The sequence below is a fragment of the Nipponia nippon genome, unplaced genomic scaffold (assembly GCF_047370975.1).
Source record: "Nipponia nippon isolate SJK-2023a ecotype South Korea unplaced genomic scaffold, ASM4737097v1 scaffold_2, whole genome shotgun sequence".
NCBI lineage: Eukaryota > Metazoa > Chordata > Aves > Pelecaniformes > Threskiornithidae > Nipponia > Nipponia nippon.
The window spans coordinates 119,776,896-119,799,068 of record NW_028262336.1 but is presented as its reverse complement, the minus strand read 5'-3'; the positions used below and the strand labels follow the sequence as shown (position 1 = coordinate 119,799,068).

At 43.1% G+C, this 22,173-nt stretch overlaps 2 protein-coding genes across 6 annotated transcripts; one reads left to right on the top strand and one right to left on the bottom strand.

The window, feature by feature from the left end:
* Positions 1 to 20: 20 nt before the first annotated feature.
* On the top strand, positions 21 to 12,512 carry MED17 (mediator complex subunit 17). 2 transcript variants are annotated; one of them, XM_087759067.1, is made up of 12 exons: positions 24 to 348; positions 694 to 860; positions 1,213 to 1,432; positions 2,666 to 2,802; positions 2,903 to 2,987; positions 4,096 to 4,248; positions 5,067 to 5,197; positions 6,258 to 6,442; positions 7,017 to 7,154; positions 8,156 to 8,273; positions 9,566 to 9,725; positions 11,252 to 12,512. In XM_087759067.1, the coding sequence occupies exons 1-12, from the start codon at positions 117 to 119 to the stop codon at positions 11,455 to 11,457; spliced, it is 1,932 nt and encodes a 643-aa protein (XP_087615193.1). In that variant the 5' UTR covers positions 24 to 116; the 3' UTR covers positions 11,458 to 12,512. The 2 variants fall into 2 exon arrangements, with proteins under 2 accessions (XP_087615194.1, XP_087615193.1); XM_087759068.1 differs by lacking the exon at positions 9,566 to 9,725 and having other exon boundaries at positions 21 to 348.
* On the bottom strand, positions 11,555 to 21,930 carry VSTM5 (V-set and transmembrane domain containing 5). 4 transcript variants are annotated; one of them, XR_015705106.1, is made up of 5 exons: positions 21,698 to 21,879; positions 18,324 to 18,653; positions 18,083 to 18,223; positions 16,256 to 16,380; positions 11,555 to 13,464 (listed from the first exon to the last, which is right to left on the bottom strand). XR_015705106.1 is itself a non-coding variant. In XM_087759083.1 (4 exons), the coding sequence occupies exons 1-4, from the start codon at positions 21,780 to 21,782 to the stop codon at positions 16,337 to 16,339; spliced, it is 600 nt and encodes a 199-aa protein (XP_087615209.1). In that variant the 5' UTR covers positions 21,783 to 21,930; the 3' UTR covers positions 14,662 to 16,336. The 4 variants fall into 4 exon arrangements, 1 of the variants encoding a protein (XP_087615209.1); XR_015705107.1 differs by having other exon boundaries at positions 11,555 to 13,460; XR_015705108.1 differs by lacking the exon at positions 11,555 to 13,464 and adding an exon at positions 14,662 to 15,265.
* Between the last annotated feature and the right edge of the window lie 243 nt (positions 21,931 to 22,173).

Sequence of the window (22,173 nt, the reverse complement as noted above, 5' to 3'; positions counted from 1 at the left end):
CCTCCCGAGCGCCCTCCGGAAACAGCCGAGCCCGCCCGGCGCTGGCCCCGCCCCCGCCCGGCACCCGTGGCGGGGGGGGGCGCAGGCGGGCCGGCGCGGCGGGAGGTCGTAGCAAGATGGCGGGCGTGCCGGCGGTGCGCATCAGCATCGAGTCGGCGTGCGAGAAGCAGGTGCAGGAGGTGGGGCTGGATGGCAGCGAGACCTACCTGCAGCCGCTCTCCATGTCGCAGAACCTGGCGCGCCTGGCGCAGCGCATCGACTTCAGCCAGGGCTCCGGCTCCGAGGAGGACGAGCCGGGTTCGGCGGGCCGCGCCTGGGCCGAGCCGGGCGAGGCGGAGGATGAGGAAGGTGAGGGGCGGCGGGCCCGCGGCTCCCTGTCAGTCGGCCCGCGGCTGGGCCCGGAGCCCCCTGACGGAGGCCTGGCGGGCTGTGGCGGTGCCCGGCCTGCGGGCCCACGGGCGCGGCTTGCCGGCCCCCGTGGGTGCCCGCCGATGGCCGTGGACCGGGTCGGGACATTCGTGACCGAGTCCCGGTCCAACAAATTACAGTGGTAGAGCGGGAAAGAATAGATCCAGATATCATGCTGTCGTGTTGTATTTCATGCCGTTATGATCTCTCCGTGGTTTAAGAATCAGCTTTACACCGTATGTTTTTACAATCCTTTGTTTTCCCTTCTTTTGTTTTATTTTTTAGGGCTGGTAAAGTTTCAGCCATCCCTCTGGCCTTGGGATTCAGTGAGGAACAACTTAAGAAGCGCCTTGACTGAGATGTGTGTGTTGTATGATGTTCTTAGTATTGTCAAGGATAAAAAGTTTATGACTCTAGATCCGGTTGTGCAGGATCCCCTTCCTCCAAAACAGGTATATTGTACCTAGTTGTGTAGTTTTTAAGGCTTGATGCTAAAGATTTTATTCCACTGGGATTTTTCACGTATGATACATGCAAGATTTAGTAAACTGTTCCCTGTGATGTGCTGGTACAGTGCTTTATGGGTCAGGGGAAGGCTGAGAATGGGAGGCGAGGCTGATTTCACAGGCCTCTTTGCTGAAGCTGTAAGTCAAAGCACTACTTGTGGCTATATAATATTGTCATGAAAGTTACTACTGAACTTCCAGCAAAACTAAGTTATCAGTCACTGTCACTTAGTTCCACTAATAATAATTTTTTGAGAATTAAAATACAATAAGTTTTTTTCTCTTTATTTGTTACTAGAATCCTCAGTTTCTACAGTTGATTTCAAAAAAGAAGTCATTAGCTGGAGCAGCTCAAATCCTGTTGAAAGGCGCTGAAAGATTATCCAAATCGGTGGCAGAAAACCAGGAAAATAAGCGACAAAGAGACTTCAACTCTGAACTGCTAAGACTGAGACAACATTGGAAGCTGAGAAAAGTGGGAGACAAAATTCTTGGCGATCTGAGCTATAGAAGTGCAGGTAAACAGTAGGGTCTTTTTTTTTTCTCAAGAATGGATATTTATATTTTACAAGTAATTTTTTTGTAACTGGGAAAACAGATGGAATATTTTTAATAACAAATAATATCAGATAATAAAATATTATTATAGTTATGACACAATTGTAAAAGGAGGAAACTTGTGTTATTATCAGGGAAAATATCCTGCCATCCTCAATCTAGAAAGTGATTTCAAAAGCTAGCTGTGTAGGATTACAGTAGAGATTTCTTTACAGAAGCAATTCTGCATTGACAATGTAGCTGATCAATTGACAGGTAGACCTTGTAAATCTCTGGCTTTTATCTACATTTGGTCTGTAAAGCATTTTTAGAAGATTGAGGAGCATCTTGCATTTTTCTCTGAGTGAAGACAGAGTTATCGTACCTATTATTGCTACACTTGTGAGAAATTATACTGAGAATATGCATTATTTCATGGATTACAGTGAGAGAGGGTAACCAGCCCAGAGTTCTAGAGCCAGTTGTGGAGTGAATGAGTGAATACGGAATCTCGCCAAACGTAAGATGTAGATACAAAGCAGGCATCTGAACTGGTTATGTTGGGCTCCAGTTGTCATCATTGTCAAATTTAGGGTTATTAATCTTGTGTTCATGAAGAAGCTGTAGATGTAACCCGGGAGATGTCTCTTTTTAGATGATTTATCCTAAACTAGATGAACCATGCCCTGGATGTAAAAGGGATGCAACTAAGACAGAAGTGGGCATCTGCCTTTATCAGTCCCACCGGAAGGACTGGCTGTATGGCTGGTTTTTACAGACTGAACACTGTCATAGTTTTAAGATTGCAAGCCAAACACCATCAGCATTCCTTCAAATCAGTAGGGGTGTTGCACCTTAAGCTACTTGCTTGCAAAACTTTGGGCAGTTAAATGTTTTTGTCTTGTTTTAACCAAATACCCTTTTTTCTCTTTCCCTGCTTCTGATGACACCATTTTGAAACACTGTTTGTTTTCTCCCATAACTATTAAATACTACTTGTTAACTTACTTACACATCACACGCTGGAGGACTGAGATGCTGATGTGCTGAAATGAGCTTTCTAATTTACCTGTTTTTTTAAGAATTCATTAAGAAATCTGACACAAGCGCAACTATGGGGGTTTGGCGACATGTTCTTCCAAAATGGTGGTATGAGATTAATTATTTGCAGAAGATATTTTATAGTATGTGTGTCTTTGTCCTTCGTTTCTTAGGCTCCCTTTTTCTTCATCATGGCACATTTGAGGTGATAAAGAACACTGACATTGACTTGGATAAGAAGATACCTGAGGATTACTGTCCTTTGGATGTTCAAATTCCAAGTGATTTAGAAGGATCAGCCTATATAAAGGTTTGCCGGATAAACTTTAATAATAGAGCATGAGTTTTGTTCTGTTATTTTTATGCTTGCAACAAAGAACAAACATCAAACAATGTTCTCTTTTGCCTAGGTTTCTATTCAGAAGCAAGCTCCAGACATTGGTGACCTTGGGACAGTCAATCTTTTTAAAAGACCCATGCCAAAATCAAAACCAGGTATAGCTGGCTATACGTTGTTTTCTGAGCACATTCTTAAGAAATGGGTTTGCATCTGATGTTTATTTGAAAACTCTAGCTTGAAAGAAGAGCAAACAAGAATATTCTTATTTAAACTGAAATTTTCTGTGTAGGTGCTGCTTGGGCTTTGGAAAGATGATGCTTTCAAAGTGTACTCCTTCAGTTTTTCATGTGTGTTCACTTAATTTCTGAAATAAAATTACTAGGATTGTATTTTAGGTATTCTGGAGCACCTTTCGTTAGTCATTAAGAGTTTGAGCACATAACCAAAAGCAAACCAAGGTGTTGTGGCTCAACTGGACTAAATGTCCGTTCGCTCTTACCCAAAATGCATCATTTGTTTCTGTGGCTCGTATGTTTTCTTTGAATCTGAAAGTGTGCTGGCAGCATGTGTATTCATTACCAACAGCTCAGCTATTACTGGCAGATAGTAGCTTGATTCATTTGATATATGACAGTATCTGAAGGTGTAAGCCTTTGGGATTAAAAATTCATCCTTAACTCCTCAGGATTAAGCAGAACTGGCAGGATTTTATTTCACAGTGATCTGTGACACAGATGCTCCTGCTGTCTTGAACATAGATAGGATGTTGTATTAAGTAGATGTTTCATGTGGTGTTCAGGGCACAGCATAGAGCTTGCGTACTTACTCAGACCAGAATCTTCCAAGAATTTTGGGCCTATAAATCCTGTAAAAGCGCGTACATGAATTTAACATCATTTGGTGGTTCGTTGTAAAGTGAATTTAATAAAGCTAAAAGTGTCATTGAAAGTAAATTGCAACTACGAAGCAAGACTTCATAAGCAGAGTTCACAAAAGGCCTGGGAAATGTAATAGGCAGTTCCAGAAGGGATGTGCAGTTCACAGTATACATATATGTAAAATTGAAGTAAAACGCGCTAGTGTTATCTTAAAGTGCTTGCTTATCTGAGATAAAATTCTGAAAATACTCAATTTGGGTGGAAGATACTGACTACCTTATCTTAGCAATTACTCATAACTACTGTGCAGTACCTGGTATCTGAAGCTACCTTTATAGCTTCTCTTTACTCTTTCCTTCTGCAAACGTCGATTTATATTTTTCAGGTTCTCCACACTGGCAGACAAAGTTGGAGACTGCACAGAACGTTCTTTTATGTAAAGAAATTTTTGCCCAGCTGTCACGAGAAGCTGTTCAAATCAAATCACAAATTCCTCACATTGTTGTGAAAAATCAGATAATCTCCCAGCCTTTCCCAGGTAGGAAACTTTTTAGAATTCTTAACCTATGATTATTTGCTTAAACATGAACAGAAATTCTGGGGGGCAAAAAAAAAAAAGTAATCTCCTTGTTTTTCAAAGGTTTTAAAAAACGTAATTTCCCAGAATTTGAATTTTGCTTGCTAATTATAGAAAAATTCAACTAATGCACTTTAGTTTCTAATTTACTAATATTTTAGTTTGTGGATTTTGGATTGTTTTTCTTTGTGATTGTGTTTTTTGTCAGTAGTGCTTAAAGCTGTCAACTGTAATGCCATGTGGACATTGCAGTTTGGAGCTGTGCATAAGTCATTGCTCCTGGATTGCATGCAGGTGAAATTTAAGACTTGAGTTAATGGGTCTTCAGAAGAACGGAGGCTAATACTTTTCCATGAGGATAATTAAACAGCATGAAGATGGCTCAAAGTCAGCTGGTGAATCCTCTGTTCTTACAAGGAGTACACAACTGATTATATCATGTGAAGAATAAGTTTCTGGATTGCTTAAAATTTCTATGATGGTAAATCATTCCTTCTTTGGGGAAGGAATGGGGTCCTGGGGACTGTTTTTGTGTGGGATTGAGTCATAGAAATTGGTGTGAAATGCACCTAGTGATTTATTAGTTGGCCTCTCACACTTCAGTGAGTAGCCAGTCTTACTTGCCTTTGGTGCTACGCTGTCCAACATCATTCTTAGATTTTTTTCTGATACAGTGAATACTGGTTGTAAAACTATAAAATGTGAAGATAAAGCAGTTCTCAGTAGCCTGCTTGGAAATTGTCAGTGTCCTCACTGTTTTTTTCATCTGCTTTGTACAGGTTTGCAGTTGTCTATTTCTCTGTGTCACTCTTCCAATGACAAAAAATCACAAAAGTCTGCTTCTGAAAAACAGAATCCAGAGGATCATCTCTATGTCCTGGAACATAATTTGCATCAACTTATCAGAGAGGTAATGCGTTTATGGTCAAGTACTGAAGAGTTTTTGGGCTTTTGTTCAGACTTACACTGTGCAGCACTGCTGTAACAACAGAGTGCCACTAGAGGCCAGTCACTTTCTATCCATTTGTGTAAGGCAACCTACTGGTCAGTTTTAATATGTATGGGTGATTAGGGAGTTCTTTACTAAGAATGCTAGGAGTTCTTTACTTAACCTAAGGCCTGGCTGCTCGCTTCAGAAAAGCAATGCAAGGTTTTTCCAGTACAGCTCATCAGTCTCCCTTTTTTTCTTTGTGTCTCATTAGTGCTTGTCAAGTACTTTAAGTGAGCATCTGTTCAGACAGTACTCCCATAGAGAAAGAACAATCAATTACTATAATAACTTTGCTTCCTTTGAGGTCCACTTACTTCTCTGCTTCAGTGTTTTAGATTCTCATCTAATCTAGCAGGAGGAGCTGGGGTAGAAGTTTGAGGTTGCATCTGTTCAGGAAAGGAGCACAATTTTAGATGTCTAAGCAGTTGTGAAACTGTGTTCCAGAGTGTTCATCTCCTTAGAGCGTGGCTCTGCAAGTCATGGAGTCGTGTGGAATAGTCCAGTGTTTTAAACACTGAACTAGGTTTCATGAAGCTTTGGCTCAGTGCCCAGCTCTGTTGTGCATTTCCTTTCTTGACTTTGAACAGGTTGCTAAATCTTTTTGTACCTCAATTTTTTTATCTCTGAAATGCTTCCTTTATTTTTGTTTGACCATTCTGTCTGTCTCCAGAGATGTATACAAGGCAGACTTCTTAGTAGGAGCTACTGCCATACTACCAAATTTTTGTTAGCTAGCACCTTTTTTTAAAACCCGCTTTCCGTAAAGTTTGAAAAGACCTGCATAAACAGGGGAGGCAAAGTATGAGTGTAAAGCTGGCTTTAAAGTGCTGTCAAGTTTATAAAGTAAAAAAATTGCACTTTTTGAAAGTACGTACACTTAAAAAACCTGATGTGAAGCAGCGTATTGTAGTATACATATTATTTCTTGTAGATACATTATTTGGTCACTTCCTTTTATAACATCTGTTGTTTGTTGCAGTGTCACAAGCAAACCTTGAGCTCAACAGTGATGCCCCATCCAGCTAGTGCGCCTTTTGGCCATAAGAGAATGAGACTCGCGGGACCCCAGGCTTTTGATAAAAATGATATCAGCTCTCTACAGTCAAATGAAGGACTTCTGGAAAAGATAATAAAGCAGGCAAAACATATCTTTTTGAGACGCAGGTGGGTCACAAGCTATTCTTGTTGAAGTTACAATAAAATGTACCATTATGTAGAATACAATTGATCTTTTTTCAGTGTTCTTAAAACTAGGTACTTCTTCCTTCACTGCTAAAATAGTCTTAATTTTTAAGTACTAAGAACAGATAACATATCATGCAATATGAGCAAACAACACTCGGCTAGTAAAAAAAAAAAAAAAGGAAAAAAAAAATCAGATTTCCTCGAGATCTCTGTGACAGTTTTGATGCAGGCTGCTGATAATTGTCCCTACTTTTCTTACACTGCATAAATCTTTTTTAGTATTCTTTGCTGTACAGTAGCCAGTACTGTGTAATACCACTTTAATACTGCTGCAGAATATATGTGAAATGTACAGAGTAGACAAGTGCGCTTCATTAGCACCAGGATAGTGCTGAAATAGAACTTCAATCCACATGGTTCTGTTAAATTTGCCTTTTTTTTTGGTGTGCCACAAAAAAATACCCCAAACTAATAACCTACTCATTTCCTTTAAACAAGATAACAGCACAAACTGTCTAGATTATTGTGCACGGAATATGTCTTTATCTTCCAGAACTGCTCGAACCATTGACAGTCTGGCCAGTCGTATTGAGGATCCTCAGATTCAGGCCCACTGGTCCAATATAAATGATGTTTATGAATCCAGTGTTAAAGTTCTAATAACTTCTCAAGGATACGAACAGATATGCAAGTAAGTATGAAAATGCATATATCTTTCTAGTTGTAGCAGCATGCAGCAATGGTAGAGTGTATTCAAGTTGTGTTTTACGGGTTTAGATTCTCTTCAGACAGACAAGTAGGAGCCTGTTATTTGTGTGGAAGTGTTTGTTTTTCTGAGTTGGGGGGGGAGCAGCCACCCTAAGAAAACTCTTCACCCACTTCACACTTGAATGAAGAAACTTATTAAGTCGTTAACTAGCACAGTTTCCTTGCAAAGAAGGAACTGAAGGTGAAAGTGGCCGTTTAAGGGGGGATTTACTTTGGATAGGGGTAGCTGAATATAAAGTATCTTTATATGTGCTGGATTCTAAACTTCCAGTTTGGTCATGGAGAGCTAGTCAGTGCTCAGTTCTAGCTTGGTTGCATAGGTACTGAAATGTGAAGCTCGTGTAATTCATGCTATTAGTTATGCATATTGTCATTGAAATAAGAGATTTCATGTTCCAGAAAGGAACGTCTGCATGCTGCCCAGCAGTGAATTAACTAATGCATTGACAGTGGATGACCTGGTTGCTTTTGCCATTTTTGAGCATTCCCCTCTGGCTGTGTCCACAGTGTGGAGCAGGCTGCGCTCATTGGTGCAATTTGCAGTCTCGGTTCTAGAGTACATACGCTGCCCAAGTCTTGGCTGTAGGATAGAACAGGCCCACACCATTTTCCCCTTCACTTCTGGAAGGAAACGTGGGCACAGTGGCAGGCAGGGAGCCATGAGGCACTCCAGGAGGTTCCTTGACCTGAACAAGCAGTGGGCCAGGTCTGGGAACATGCCACAGAATGTGTCCCCTGCAGTATAGAGGGAACTGGTGAGTGATGGAGCTGAAATGTTTGGAGTTGCTGTCGTATTCCATAGGCTTTGCACCATCCTCATCTTAGAGTTCTTGTCAATGAATGGGAGGGATTCTGTGTTTGCAGTTTCCTGTTTTGTGAAGTGTTGTAATGCATTTTGAATAAATATGCATCCTGTCTTCAAAGATCCATTCAACTACAGCTGAACATCGGAGTGGAACAGATCAGAGTTGTGCATAGAGATGGAAGAGTTATTACGTTGTCCCATCAAGAGCAAGAACTGCAGGATTTCCTTTTATCTCAGGTAGACTCATATACATCATTCTTCCCTTTCTGGTAGCGTTTGGGAAAGAGAAGAAGTTAGAATCTCACCTTTATCTATGTAGAAAATGGTAGAAAACTTCATATAAAGATAGTGAAAATAGGAAGGTGGATGACTGAATTTTTCAGTATGTTTGTATAGTGACTTTAGCAACTGTTACTAAAATATAATGCCAGTTTTTACTAAGGTCGGTAGTAATAATTTTCCCTCCCATTTAAAATACATTTCTTTATGCTGCTCATTATGGGAGCACTAAGATTTTTGCTTACTTCAGAACAAGTCAGTGAAAGTCGTAGCAGACAATAAGGTATTCAATATATGAAACGTACTGTAACCAAGTCCTGTCTAGAGTAGAGATCTTAATGAACCCACAATTACTGTCATGTCAACATTTTCTTGTTAATGTTCACTTTGCATCAGCCATTGCTAAATCAGCTGATATTTGAATGAACTTTGTTCTCTTAATTAGAGCAAGCTGCTGGTTTTATTGAGAAGTGACAGTCTCCCTACTATGCATTATAAATAGTCAGAATACAGGTCTTTAATAACAGTGGTTGGCCTGTTGCAGTTATACGAAACTCTACGACACAGAAAACAAGTTGAAACAGATTCTGCTCAGGGTGTCTCTTTTTGGTCAAGTGTTTCCAGACTTGTTCACAGAGAACTGCTAAACAGTGCTAGATACTTCCCTGTTACAAGTGTTAAGTCGTGACACAGAAAAATGTTAGCATTTAAACGTTTAAGCTGTTAAAGCTCAATGCTTATACTTGACCATTAATGGAGATAATCATGCATCTGAGAATCTCAGCTTTTTTCCCCTGAGTTTGCTATGATAATACTCTCACAGATCTTTTATATTTTACAGCAGAAATCTCGTTTCCATTCAGAGAAAGGATTATTTCAAAATCCTGTTTATCACTTCAATTAGTTCTTGAGACCTAAATAAAGGGTTTTGTAAATTGAAAGCCATCGTTAAATAAAATGCATAAACCCATATACGTATGAAGAATTCATCTAACTGCATAGTGTGCTTAATGCAGTGGTCTTCTCTGTCTCCAGAGGAACTAGTCTAAATTCAAGTAACACAAAGCTCTACTAGCATTTATATAGCATCTATGTAAAAAAAAAAAAGTTCCTCTGAAACTAGAGAACTTATAAGACAAAGTCACTTTTCTAAATAACTACAGAAGAAGAAAAGCTGGTAAAACCAGTAAGCAATTCTTTCTGTGGTGTGCAAATGTTGAACAGAAGACGAACCTCTTGTTGTCTTTCAGATGTCACAGCACCAAGTACATGCAGTTCAGCAGCTTGCGAAAGTTATGGGATGGCATGTGCTGAGTTTCAGTAATCATGTTGGTCTGGGGCCAGTGGAGAGCATTGGCAATGCATCAGCAATAACTGTAGCATCACCAAATGGAGACTATGCCATTTCAGGTAGTGTTTTCTATTCCAAATGTATGGAAAATCTTAAGCGAATTCTACAGGCTTTGTAAGTCTCTTTCTGAGATAGTCTCTAGACCTTTATAGAATGTCAATTTATAGCAAAATATTGTAGAAAAAAATCTCTTTTCTGTATGGATTTGACACGTAAATAGAATCAATATTTTACCTGTAAGCCACTTAATGTAAACTTGATTCAATTTACACGGGCTTGAAAATATTTCTTAGAATTAGCATAGTAAAATAGATTACAGAAACCATCAAGATCCTGAGAGAAGGGAGCAAGGCAAACAACAGGATCACAACTCTGGACTTAACGAGAACAGAGTTTGGTCTCTTCAGGGATCTTCCTGGAAGAATCCTATGGGATACCATCCTGTGGGATGGAGAGAGGAAGGGTCCAAGAGAGCTGTTTGGTTTTTTTTTTTTCCAAGGCTCATCTCTTTCAAGTCATTTCTATGTGCAGGAATTTGTGCAAAGGTGACAGAAGATCTGTGTGGATGAACAGGGAGCTCATGACTAAACTCATGACATAAAAAGGAAGCTGCAAGAGATTGTAAGCGGGATCAGTTGACCTGGGAGGAAGATAGTGCTGAGTGCATGCGTGCTGAGGGAGCTGGCTGATGTCATTGTAAGGCCACTCTTGATCATCTTTGAAAGGTCACGGTGATCAGGAAGGGTTCCTGAGGACTGGAAGAAGGCAGATGTCACTTCCTGTATTCAAGAAGGATAATCTAGGGGACTACAGTCTGGTCAGCCTCATTGCAGTTACTGGGGAGATGAGGCAAAAAAACAGCCCCAGAAGCAGTTTCCAAACATATTAAGGACAAGAAGGTGATGGGGAATAGTCAGCATCAATTTATGAAGGAGAAACCATATTCAGTCAGCCTGATAGTCATCTCTGTGGAAGGCTAGCTTGGTAGGTGAGGGGAAAGCAAAGTATTATCTCCCTAACTGCTTATTTAAAAATAAACAAACACCACCACCCCCCCCCAACATCAAAACAAAACCCCATCCAAGCCAACAGAGTACCACCACCCCTCCAGTCTTGCAGAATTTTGTGATTAAAAGCAACAGCTATCTTGAGTGACTTCATTCCTGTCTGTTTGAGATAAATCCACTAGAAACAATATCTTTTTGATCACGTTTTTCAACAGAATGGTGGGGAATACATCCAAGGTAAGAATCGGCAAAAAAACCCTTTGCCCTTCCTGGTATCATTAGGGAAAAAGAAATGCATTTGTAAAGTGTATGTGTGAGGTTTTTTGTCAAATGTTTCTCGGGTCTGCTGTAAGAGCATGCAGTGCTAAAGCAACAAAATCATAGAGAAGTGGAAGACGAGAGAGAGAAAATTAAAAGAGAAAAACTTTTTTTTAAAAAAAGTCAGGTAATTTCCTTTGTTTGCTTTCAGCATGTTTGGAATTGAGTAGGAGTAATGTATAGCACACATGAGGAAGGATATTTAATATGAGGAATTCCTACAGTGTAAAAACGCTCATAAAAATCTCTGTTCCTCACAGTCCGTAATGGTCCGGAAAGTGGCAGCAAAGTTATGGTTCAGTTTCCACGGAGTCAGTGCAAGGATCTCCCCAAAGGAGACGTACTGCAAGACAACAAGTGGAATCATCTTCGAGGGCCGTTCAAGGAAGTGCAGTGGAATAAAATGGAAGGCCGTAACTTTGTGTATAAAATGGAACTCCTCATGGCCGCCCTAACTCCATGCTAATAATCCATCAGCCTCTCTGGGGGCGGGCATTGAATCATCACTGTGCTGCGAACGATCACTGCCCGTGCAGCAAAGGGGAATGGAACCGATGGGGCAATACAAGAAAGCAAAACCAAATTTATTTCCTGTACAGATATGTCCATCGTAGTGTTTGTAATAAAACTTTTTTCAATGACATACAAAATACAACTTTTTCAAAAAGTTCCTTTCAGCTGTATCTTTGCAGATTGCTCTATCTAGAGTAACATAGCTGAGTAATTAAGGTATTTTTCTTTTATAAAATTGATTTCAGTAGTCCTTTGCTACACGAAAGGTGTCTGCTCAGAGTCATTCCCTTACCCCTCATGCCCTTACGTTTTCTCAATAGATCTTATTTCTGAAAGACGAAAATTATTAGAATTGAATTATGCTATCCATAAGCCTTTTAGTGGCTTATACCACAGGGAATGGCTATCCTTGTGGAAGTTAATGGACTTGTCTGATTAAAAGTGGGACAACAGAGGAGAAGCAGAGCTCCCTTGTCAAGAACGAAGGCTAAACAAAACTGAAGATTCAAAGAAGAGTCTTCACTGCGTGATGGTCTTGAGTTGAGGTTTGTTTGTGTTAACTGTACCTTCATGTGGCTTCTGGGTGACCCATTTCTTTTTGAGAAAGATTTATTTAGGTATTTGTTTAAGTTGAGAGTGTTAAGAAGTCACAGCTTGTGGCGAACGCCTTTCCTCTCTGATGCCTAGAGATGAGCCTATGTGGTGTCGGTTACTTTGCTTCTGTTTTCTGGCCTTGTTTTTTGCAAGCATGTAGAGGAAAGGGTCTTACTCTGCTTGCAAAATTCTGACAATTGGAGTTTGTGGGTGACTTGTGTGAATTCATGTCTGTACAGAAGCAGGTAACTCTCATGCAGACCTTGGATCTCCACACTTGTGCTAGGTTTTTTGCTTTTGTTTGGTTTTTTTTCTGCACTGTCACTGATTATCATCCAGGGAAACAATAATATCCTCCTGAAGATCAGCTCTTTTGAGTTCTTTTAAAATAAAAAAAGTCACGTTCTTGTCTTTTTTGGTTGTAATTGTACCCTTCTTGAAGCTTCTAGTAAGGTGTTGCACAAAGCTTTTCTTTTGTTTGATGATTAATTGCTAAAGATCTTTTTGAAACCTGTCTGTATGAACTGGTTCAGACTTACGTCCATATTGTGTGTTAGGAGGTCTGTGTGTATATATATGTATATATAGATGAGAACTTCTTGCACACAGAACATGTTTGAATTGAACATCATACTTGTACGGTGACAGCTGTTACCTTGATGTATTCTTGAGCAATAAAGAATAGTTGTAGGAAATACATATTAAGCAACTGCTTGTGGCAAGCCGCTGCTCAGTGTGTATCCAAAGCAGCTCTTGTACTTACGTTGGCGTTTGCCGCTGTAGAACATCTCATTATTTCAGTTCCTTGAAGTATTTCTGAAGGGTTTCCCTTTCAGGTTCTGATGACAACTTACGGAAAGGAAGAAGCACTAGTGGAAAATGGCCTCTCGATCTTGAAGGATGGGTGAATCTTACGCAGCACCTGTGATGCCAGGTCCCGTACAGCTTGGCTAGCAGGCATCGCGTGGCTGCAGGCAGCCAGGGGGTTTGTTCCTTGGTGAACAGTTCAGCCAACAGCCTGATGCATCTGCTTGTGCATCTGATTATATGAGGCTGCTTTGACTCGGCAACACAACTTTTCTCTTACTAATAATGAGAAGATGAGCATATGAAACTTAAAGGTGTCTTTACACTTCACTGCTCTTAACCTAAATTGACAGGTCTGCATGTAGCGATAGCCTTTTTGTCAAATGAGTTCTTCATTACCAAGTTATAGGATCACTGTAGAGCTATTGGGATCTCATAGTTGCAGGATTTGTCCCCTTCTGAAAGGAAACAACGGATGCAAGAGGACTTCTCTTGTGTTGCAGAAGTGCAAGCACTGCACATTAGCAGTGAAGACATTTGTGAAGACTTCCAGGCCTAGCTGGGAGAAACAAAAAAAAAAAAAAAAAGGAATTATTAGGGACCTGGAGAATCTGTCTTTTAGTGTCGCATACACAGAGATTCCTAATTTTAATGGAAAACAGACTGATTAGGCTTCTACTAGAGCAACAGTCTTGAAATTCTTGGTAGTGCATCTTTGAACATGAAATGAAGACATTAGTGGATGATTAAGACCTTTACAATTGATTGCCAAAGCAATCTTGTGAACTTGGACATCTCTTTAATTAAAGTTTAAATGCAAAATGCTTTAATCCCTTTGATCACTTGGAATGCTCTAAATATTAAGTTTGCTGCTGTTCTGCATAGAGTTTACGACTGGAGTAAGAAGAGCTATTTGTTTCTAAACTTCCACTTTTAACAGCTTGCCATAAGATCTTTAAACACTTCAGGCACCTCCAGTGTAGCAAGAAACTGCTACAGCCAGCTTAGCCTCACGTTCCCTGTATCAAATATTATTGACGTTAATAATGCGTATTGACAAACATCAGTTTCAGAAAACGTGGCTATTTTATAAGTGACCCTAGCTATGTAGAGTGAGCATGTTAAATTCTGGGTAAAATTTGTGGGTGAGGCGTTGTCTATAAGGCAAGCCGTACATAGGCTACCCGCACTGTGTGTCCTCACTGAATGTTATTTGAATCCCCGTTGTTCACCTAGGACGTTACTGCCTAAAAGCGAGGTTGGCGCCAGCATCAATAGCCAAGGCTGGGTGCCTGAAGTGGCTGTATCTTTAGCCAAGCTGAGACGTACACGAAACTTCTTGCTGCTGTTCTAGAGCATCTTAAATTGAAGAATTTGAAGTGGTCGTTTCCTACTTTCATCGCAACTTTCAAATATTGTAGATGAAAGGCGTAAGCGATCTCTCCAATTACAGCAATGCATTCAAACAGGCATTCGTGCCTGCATACATTTCCTGACTTTTCCTTTGACAATTGCAGTATGCAGGCCAACGTCAGCAGATCGTAACGGCGTTACGTGTAAGCTGCTCTTTCTGTCCTTTCTGACTAAGTCTGGCAGCGCACCTGCTATATACTCAGCTCAGCCTAATGTGTAACTTCAAGTTCTAAGTTTCAGGGATTAAAAAAAAAAATCTGGAACAGATAAACAGAAAAAAAAACCCAAACCATTTAATAATGTTTTCCTTATGGTATATGGATACTTCACAAAATACTTCAAGCTTGGTGATTAAAACAGACGCACTTACAACTTCTGCGTTGTCAAAGCTTAATTCACCCAAAGACGCAAAAGAGTGGTAATATATACTTAAAGCGAAGAATCAGAGCAAACTTACTTTGCCAAGCTGTGCTGTAGCTGGGATATTTTTTTTTAATTTCTCGCCTATTTTGACCTCTTATCCTCACAGCAGGAAGCAGCAACCAGCTGAATCCGGTACCCGAGTTTACGAGTGAGCGAGAGTGCTTTGAGTGAGCGAGTACTTTGTACTGCAAACGGCCAGTTCAATCCGGGGATGACTTCTATAAAGTACTGTGTACAGGGTGCTTTGGGAAAAGCCGGTTTGCATTGCTACGCACTTGGTGAGAAATCCTTTGGTTTTCCATATCTAACCCGTCGTACCTCTGCACCTGAGCATCCCAGTCCCTGACCCGAGGGGAAGCTCTGTCAGCCTCTCCTGTGAAAGCCTTATGCGAAGAAGCGACCTGACGTGTGAGAGAGGCAGCAGCAGCAGTTCAGCTCAAAAAGCCACGTGGCAATCTGCAGACACAGACTAGTCCGTGGTCTCTCACATGTTCAAAGTTTATTTCACACTGCAAAATTCTTCCCTTTACAAAAGCAAAACAGGATTAAGTTGAAGCCTGATCAGCGTAGTGCTTTCTCACTGACAAAACCAAATGTTATTCCACCCAGAAGCTCTGCAGGTGGAAAATGTGTGATATGCAGGTTCACGAAAACACTAGTTAGATCACTTCATGTTTTCTTACAACATAGGAAAGCAAAGGTGGCTTCTCAACAAGAGCAATTTCAGCACTGTATTTGTAAATACTAAATTTCAAAGTAATGCTCTTTTGACTTTTCTTCCCAGAGAGACAATTCATCAGTGGGCTAAGTTTGCAAAGGACTCGACATCTTTCACAATGAAACCGTTCAGTACTTTGCCACCCCACCGGTGTGATGTTGTCAGTATTTTATCTGACCCCTCTAATCACTACAGACAGCATCCTCTTCCGTGCCTGTGTGTAGTTCCTTGTTCAGCAACCTTTCCTAGTAATGTCATAAAATGTGTGTTAATATCCTGGGGCAGCGTAAACAATTGGAAATGTAAGTGGGGGAACTTTGACCAGCTCCGTGTTGTTTCAAAGTCAGTTTTGTCTCATGAAGAATTACAGTTTGTCTTCAGAGCTTCAGGAAATTCCTTACGCCCAAAAGTAGCAGCATAGGCACAATAAACAGGATTCAATCCTTGCAATTAATTTTTTAATGTAATACTGTAATTAGACATTAAATTTATTATGTTGAAGGATGCTAATGGCTGCTCTGTCTGTAATAGGAGACTTGCTGTAGCCAAAATACAGGTGTCCTTCAAGACCATGATCATTTCCTTTATGGGTTGATCTTAGAGGCTTGGTTGGTTGGTTTTAAGAGTGGTAGAGGCTGTAGATTTTATTAATTAGCCACAAAAATGTGTTCGTGCTCAGCATGAAAGCAGAGCCGAAATCTTAACAGGTCAAAACAGCTCCATCAGCCACTGCTGCTTTCATGTCTAATGAGCTTTGCAAGTCAGGATGTTTCTGCAGCAGTCACAAACATTTTACCTTTCAGATTTCTTCTCGCTTTCCTTGCCAATACTTTCTCCTGAGGTAGAATTGTTATTTTTGTTATGAGAGAGTCCTTGGCTAACACTCAATGGTTTCCAATTCAATCTCTTCAGTTGTACTTGCTGCAAATAAAAGGATATTATTATTGATTGGCAAATGGAATGGAAGGCCAGCGTTCCAAAATTAACAACGCTGTGTTAATAGCTAAGACATTTTGAACTTTTTAATATTAGCTCAAGCTTACTCATCTACAATTAGGTTTTAAATACATCTTTTCAAAATGTTTAACTGCATGAAGAGTCCCTCACAATCTTTAAATTGACACTGATTTCTTCCAATACAAGACTAAAGGCACTATGAAAACTAAAGTCCACAGGGCCAGTCCTTATATCTCTCTTTGTGACTTTTGAAAGGAGGGCTCTTCTGAGGTGGAATCGGGGCAGAAGTTTGGTCCCTGCTTTGGATCATGTTCTGGGAGATGACCAAGCAAGCCTCCAGAACTGTGGTTTTCCTGAACTCTGCCAAATAACTGTATTTGATTCAGACTTTGTAAAACTCTGGCTCTGTAGGAAGATTGGCTTTAACTGGAGGAAGGAGAGGCTTTATCCAAACAAAAGCCTGTATATTCTGGCACGATAGGAAAAGGTTCAGGAGCTGCAGAAGCTTGTGAGCAGTGTGTGCACCATGAAAACAGCAGCAGCCCTTAGAGCTGTAGGCGAGCGGCAGAAAGGAAGAGACAGCTCCAGCCAAATTCATCTCGTCTCATATCAGGTTTTGCAGAGTTGAGACAAAGTCTGGGCCATGAGATTTAGGATTCTTGAGCATCTGTGTTGGTCTAGTAAAATACTGATACTTAGGCTGCTTGTTGCAATGTAACAGCTTAAGCAGCGCTTATTAGAGAAGAAATACAGACCTTTTACCTACAGGGCAAGAAACCACTAGTGGATCTGCACTTACAAAGAAGGGAGGTGAACGCCTGAAATGTTTTGAAGTGGTAACAGAAACCTCCCCTTCCAAGGATGTGCCCAGAGCCTGAGCCCAGGCCCGCACCATGGCACCTTGTCTTGCTGCCTGGGCTGAATGAGGACATGGTTTAGTGGTGGACTTAGCAGTGCTAGGTTAACAGTTGGACTCGATGATCTTAAGGGTCTTTTCCAACCTTAACGGTTCTATGGTTCTATGAATATCCCTGGCTGCAGCTTGGAAATTTCTTCTCTAACACGTGAACGTTCCCTTCAATGCAGCCCTTGTGTCCCCTTGATCTGCTTTTCATGACTGGTGTCTTTGGCACGCGTGAGGAGTCTGGTTTTGATATTAGTCAGTGTTTGTTGGAGCCTGCAACTGGATCAAACATGAGGACAGATGAAAGGGGGAAGTTGAGAGGAGAAGAAGAGGTGCAGTCCCCTGTGAACTGAGGTGGGGGCCGCTCCCAAGGGCCATTTGAGTATTTTTCCCTAGGAGATACCCTTCTGGTGCAGACCCCGAGAGCATTGCTGAATGCTCTTGACTTTGTCTCCTGCCCTCTGATGGGGGGTTATTGCAGCTCTGGCCTTTTCTCCCTAAGTTTTGCAGTTAGCCATGTTGGGACGTGTTTTGTGGTTTCTGTATAAGGTAGATGTCCTGTGGATTGTTCTGCAACTAAATACCTCTTATTCAGTTGCCTCAGCTAGTAAAGAGTTGAACAGGATAACTGAAACGAGGCCTTCCCATCTTGTTTCTCAGTGTCCCTGCTTAGCACCTTTATGGCTCAAATCACAAGTGAATTTCAGGCTCAAAATTCAGACTTGAGAACCCTACACCTTGACTGCATTCTTAGAGAGATACCTGTTAGTTTGTGTGTCGTCTTCTTCTGAAATAGATGCAGAGATTTATTACACAGCCACATGAAGCAGATCAAAATGGCAGATACTGCAGCGAGAAATGCAAAGAGAACTGCTACAAAATGTAAATCTTCATAGATAATCTCTGCAGGGAGGACAGAAAAAAATTAGTATTATAAAACTGATTACAAGCGGATTAATGTTTAAACACAGGGTAAAGCCAAGAAGTCCCATCTAGCTTGTACCGTAAACGTTGACTATGATAGTGCCATAGGTGTTGGTTCCATGTTCCTCTGTTACAGTGATAAAATAGTAGCCGGCATCTCTCATGCCCACGTTCAGAAGCTCTATAGAGCCATTTTCAAAAGTAGTCACTCTGTCCTTGTAGACCGTGGATATGTTGACATAATTCCCACTTTTCCACTCAACAATTTTGGTGGTGCCCCAGCTCGACACATGCTTCCACTCAATGGTGGCGACGCCTCTGCAAGAGTATTCAACTGAGAGGAGGATGTTTTGTGCCACTGTTGCGTTGATGTTGGGTTGTGGGACAACTAACGATACTCCTCCGGGAGCTGAAAGACAAAGGAGGACGGTAAGTGTGGAGGTGATGCTGCACCAACCGTCCACGGCAAGATGGGACCTCTGGGGCATGATTCATCCCACCTATCTCAGTGGTCTGTTTTAAGAGAGATCGATTATGCCCTGCAGTTTCTCTTTCTTTCTGCTGACCATAAAAGGAACATACATACTTAAATTAAAGACTAAATAAACATTTTTAATTGGTGTTAGTCAGAAGAAACGTTTCCACCATACAGGACAAGTAATTGCATGTGTTTCAGTGTTTCGATACCCAAGAGGAGAGAGTTTGGAAGAGTCTTTCTGGGTAAGGGAGCATAATGTTTTCTGAAAACTGAGCAATGCTCTTGTATTCATCAGTAACTGGCTTTCCTTTAAAATCCTGCATTTAAATGGAAAGTTTAATCTCCATGGCCAAGGTAACCTATTATATTAATTAATTACCATCCCCCAAAAGCAAGGTATGTGAAGACTTGGCAAGGACTTCACCATGTTTTTGGGATGCGTAATCAATGTTTGAGACAACAGCTTCATAAAGGCAGCCAGTTATATGCCAGTGCAGATAAATCACTTGTAATCAAAGGTACACAGCTTCATGCAAAGTCAGGGACCTCATGTTCCTGATGTTTTCCAGGCAAAAATGCACGTGAAAGAACATTTAATTCTTACCTAGTTCCTACTGATGTGATTACGGAGCTGTTCATAACACTGTGGAACTGAACTGACCATTTCGTTTAATATGTAACTGCAATAATTTCTGCTTGCATGTGGGTATTTCTGCAGGGAGATTTGGATGAACACCAAACATCTGAGTTTCAATTGGCATACCTTTTGTTTTAATAATTAGCAGCATGTTTGAGACACTTGGCTAGAGACTGAAATCCTGTAATCTACCCACAAAAATCAAACCAGACAAAAGGCAGATAAAGCACAGAGTAAGCCTCACCGCTGAATGCCTTTTCCTGGTTTGGCTTGGAGCAGCTCACCCGCTCTCCTCTCATACTGTGGGAACAGCCTGACTGCAAGAGCAGAACTGAAAAAATAATGCTGAGCTGCAAATGTCTGTAACCCAGCGGGGAGGGAGGACGAGACCCGCAGCTATGCCGCAGGAGCGCAAAGCAGGACCCCGGGGGATGCTCCTGGAGGTTCTGCAGCGTCTTCAGGGAAAAGAATGGTTAAAAAAGGCAAAGAAAAAAAATCACCAAGGAAAAGAAATTCTTTTTAAAAATCTTATAAAAAAATAAGAACCCCCCCCATGGCCAAAACCTCAGAGCAACCACAAATGGGGAGAGATGGGTAAATGAATTACAAGCTGACTTTGCTCTATTTGGGATCTCTAGCAGAATTCAGAAACTCTGCTGGTCAAGGTAAGGCAGGGAAGCTCGAGAAGCCAGTTTGATTCCCAGATCCTCACCTACGGGACCAGCACAGGAGAAAGCCCCAGCCACTCCATATTTTTTTAACCAGATAGGATCTAGGCGTTTTCCAAGATAACGCTCCTGGGATTCCCCCTTTGTGGGCACCTTGCCATGCTCGTGCTGCCCAGTCCCCGTGCAGGGACACCACGCTTTCCAGGTAGGCCAGCGCACCCTCAGCTAAGCTGTGGTTTGCCGTTCGGCCCGTGAGCAGGAGAGACTAACCAGAGCTGCGAAAAAGGGGTTTGTGCCCGCCAGAGAAACAGAACAGACGGAAACCTCGGGTAATCGTTGCAAATCGTTCTAATTGTTTTCTGCTCCATGTGTTTATTTAAAGGCCCTGTTTCTGACCAGACGGGGGCTGAGAGTCTCACCACAGTGACCCTTTTATGTTTTGATAAAGGCATGGTTTTGTTTTGAATATGTGATTGCAAGGTAAATGTAAAAAAAAAAAAAAAATAATCCTTCCATTAAATTATTTCCAAATGTGTTCTGTCCCTATCCAGCACACAAAGCCAAAAAAGGCAATGCAATATCTGACCATTCAAAAATATTTTTAATACGCAGTCCGCCTAGATCACCTGAACCAGGCTAACCCAAACGGAGCTGCATCAGCCTCGAGAGCAAACATCCCACCCACCTGCAGCGCCCTGCGCAAGGCCGCTGTGCTCTCCCGGTTGCAGAACCAGACCCTTCACGCCCAGTAAAACACGCACGGGGGAGAGCAGGGTGCCGGTGCCGGGTTTGCTGTCCCTGGCACGCTGCTGCACTCCAAAGTATTCGCCTGGCCCGGAGTCAAAGCTGGAGCCAAAGCTGGAAGCGCGGCTCTGTGGACCTGACCTGGCCGCAGCAACGCAGCTGGGCCTGCAGCGTGCTGGGGAGCAGGGGAAAGGGCTGGCAGCGAGCAGCCCCCACGCAGGAGCTGTAGAATGGGGGGAACCATTCTGAAAAGGAGCTCCTAAACGCTGGGGACAGTCCCTCCATCCTTCGGTGTCCTGCTTGTGCGTCACCTTGATGATGAAGGAGGCGGCGTGATGTGTCCAAACCAAACCCACCGGTGGCACTGCCCACCCCAGTTCCCAGGCGTGGGGACTGGCTGCAGCCCCCTCCAGCTCTGCCTTGGCGAGGACTGGCCGGCTCTGGGCCTCCTGCCCCGTCCCCACTCGCCCCCCGTGGGCTGCGGGCTTGAAATCCACCCTCCCTCTTCACCGCCGCGTTTCCCAGCGTGACCCGAGCCCCTTCGGGCTGGTTAACCGGGATTTCTTTCCTCCTCCTTGCTTCCCCGCGTTGCGGGGCAGGCAGAGGGGATCGGCGGCTGCTCGGGGCTGGCCCCGCTCCGTTCCCCGCTCCCCTGGCGCGGCCGGACGGGGACGAGCCCGCCCCGGCCGCTTCCAGCCCGCAGGGAGCAGCGCTGCCTGCCTCAGCCCCCGGCCCCGGCCCCGGCCCCGGCCCCGGCCCCTCCCGGCGCCTCTCCGGACGCTCCCGCTTCAGGCCGGTTGCGGGAGAGCTCTCGCCGGCAGCCCGGCGTGGGCGGCCGCGGCCGGAGCCCGCGGAGGGGCGGCCGAGGAGGAGGAGGAGGAGGAAGGGGCAGGGGGAGGAAGCGGAGGGGAGAAAGGCACACTTACTCTGCAGAGCCCACCCGGCGGCCAGGCAGAGGGTGACGGTCCCCACGACGACGCCCCGCCGCCGGCAGCCCTGGAGCGGTCTCATCGGAGAGAAGCCGGTGCCCCAGGGGTTGCATTTAAGCGGCTGGGCCGGCCAGCGCCGCCCGACCCCGGGGGCTGCCCGCCCCGGGCCTCTTCCTCGCTCCTCTCCCTCCTCTTCCTCCCCCTCCTGCCGCGGCGCCGGGGCTGGCGGCAGCTCCCCCCCGGCGCCCCGGGTTCTCCCACCCCGCGATCCTGCGATACCGGTTGAAGATGCAATTGGCTGAGGAAGGGAGAGCGCTGCCCGGCCGCCTGCCATCGCCCCGGCCAGGAAATGGGCGCTAATGGGCCGCCGGCGGGGATGCCTTTTTTTTTTCTTTTTTTTTTTTCCTGTGATCGCTGAGGGAACACGTACCCGCAAGGGAAATTTCCCTTCGGGGTGTTAAAAATGACTTGAT

Coding starts and splice junctions, on each gene's coding strand:
- MED17 (XM_087759067.1), top strand. CDS start 117: ATGGCGGGCGTGCCGGCGGTGCGCATCAGCATCGAGTCGGCGTGCGAG. Junction 1,433..2,665: donor TCTGAGCTATAGAAGTGCAG/GTAAACAGTAGG, acceptor TTCGTTTCTTAG/GCTCCCTTTTTCTTCATCAT. Junction 5,198..6,257: donor TGCATCAACTTATCAGAGAG/GTAATGCGTTTA, acceptor TGTTTGTTGCAG/TGTCACAAGCAAACCTTGAG.
- VSTM5 (XM_087759083.1), bottom strand. CDS start 21,782: ATGAGACCGCTCCAGGGCTGCCGGCGGCGGGGCGTCGTCGTGGGGACC. Junction 18,224..18,323: donor TATCATAGTCAACGTTTACG/GTACAAGCTAGA, acceptor TCCTCCCTGCAG/AGATTATCTATGAAGATTTA. Junction 16,381..18,082: donor GACGACACACAAACTAACAG/GTATCTCTCTAA, acceptor TTTTATTTGCAG/CAAGTACAACTGAAGAGATT.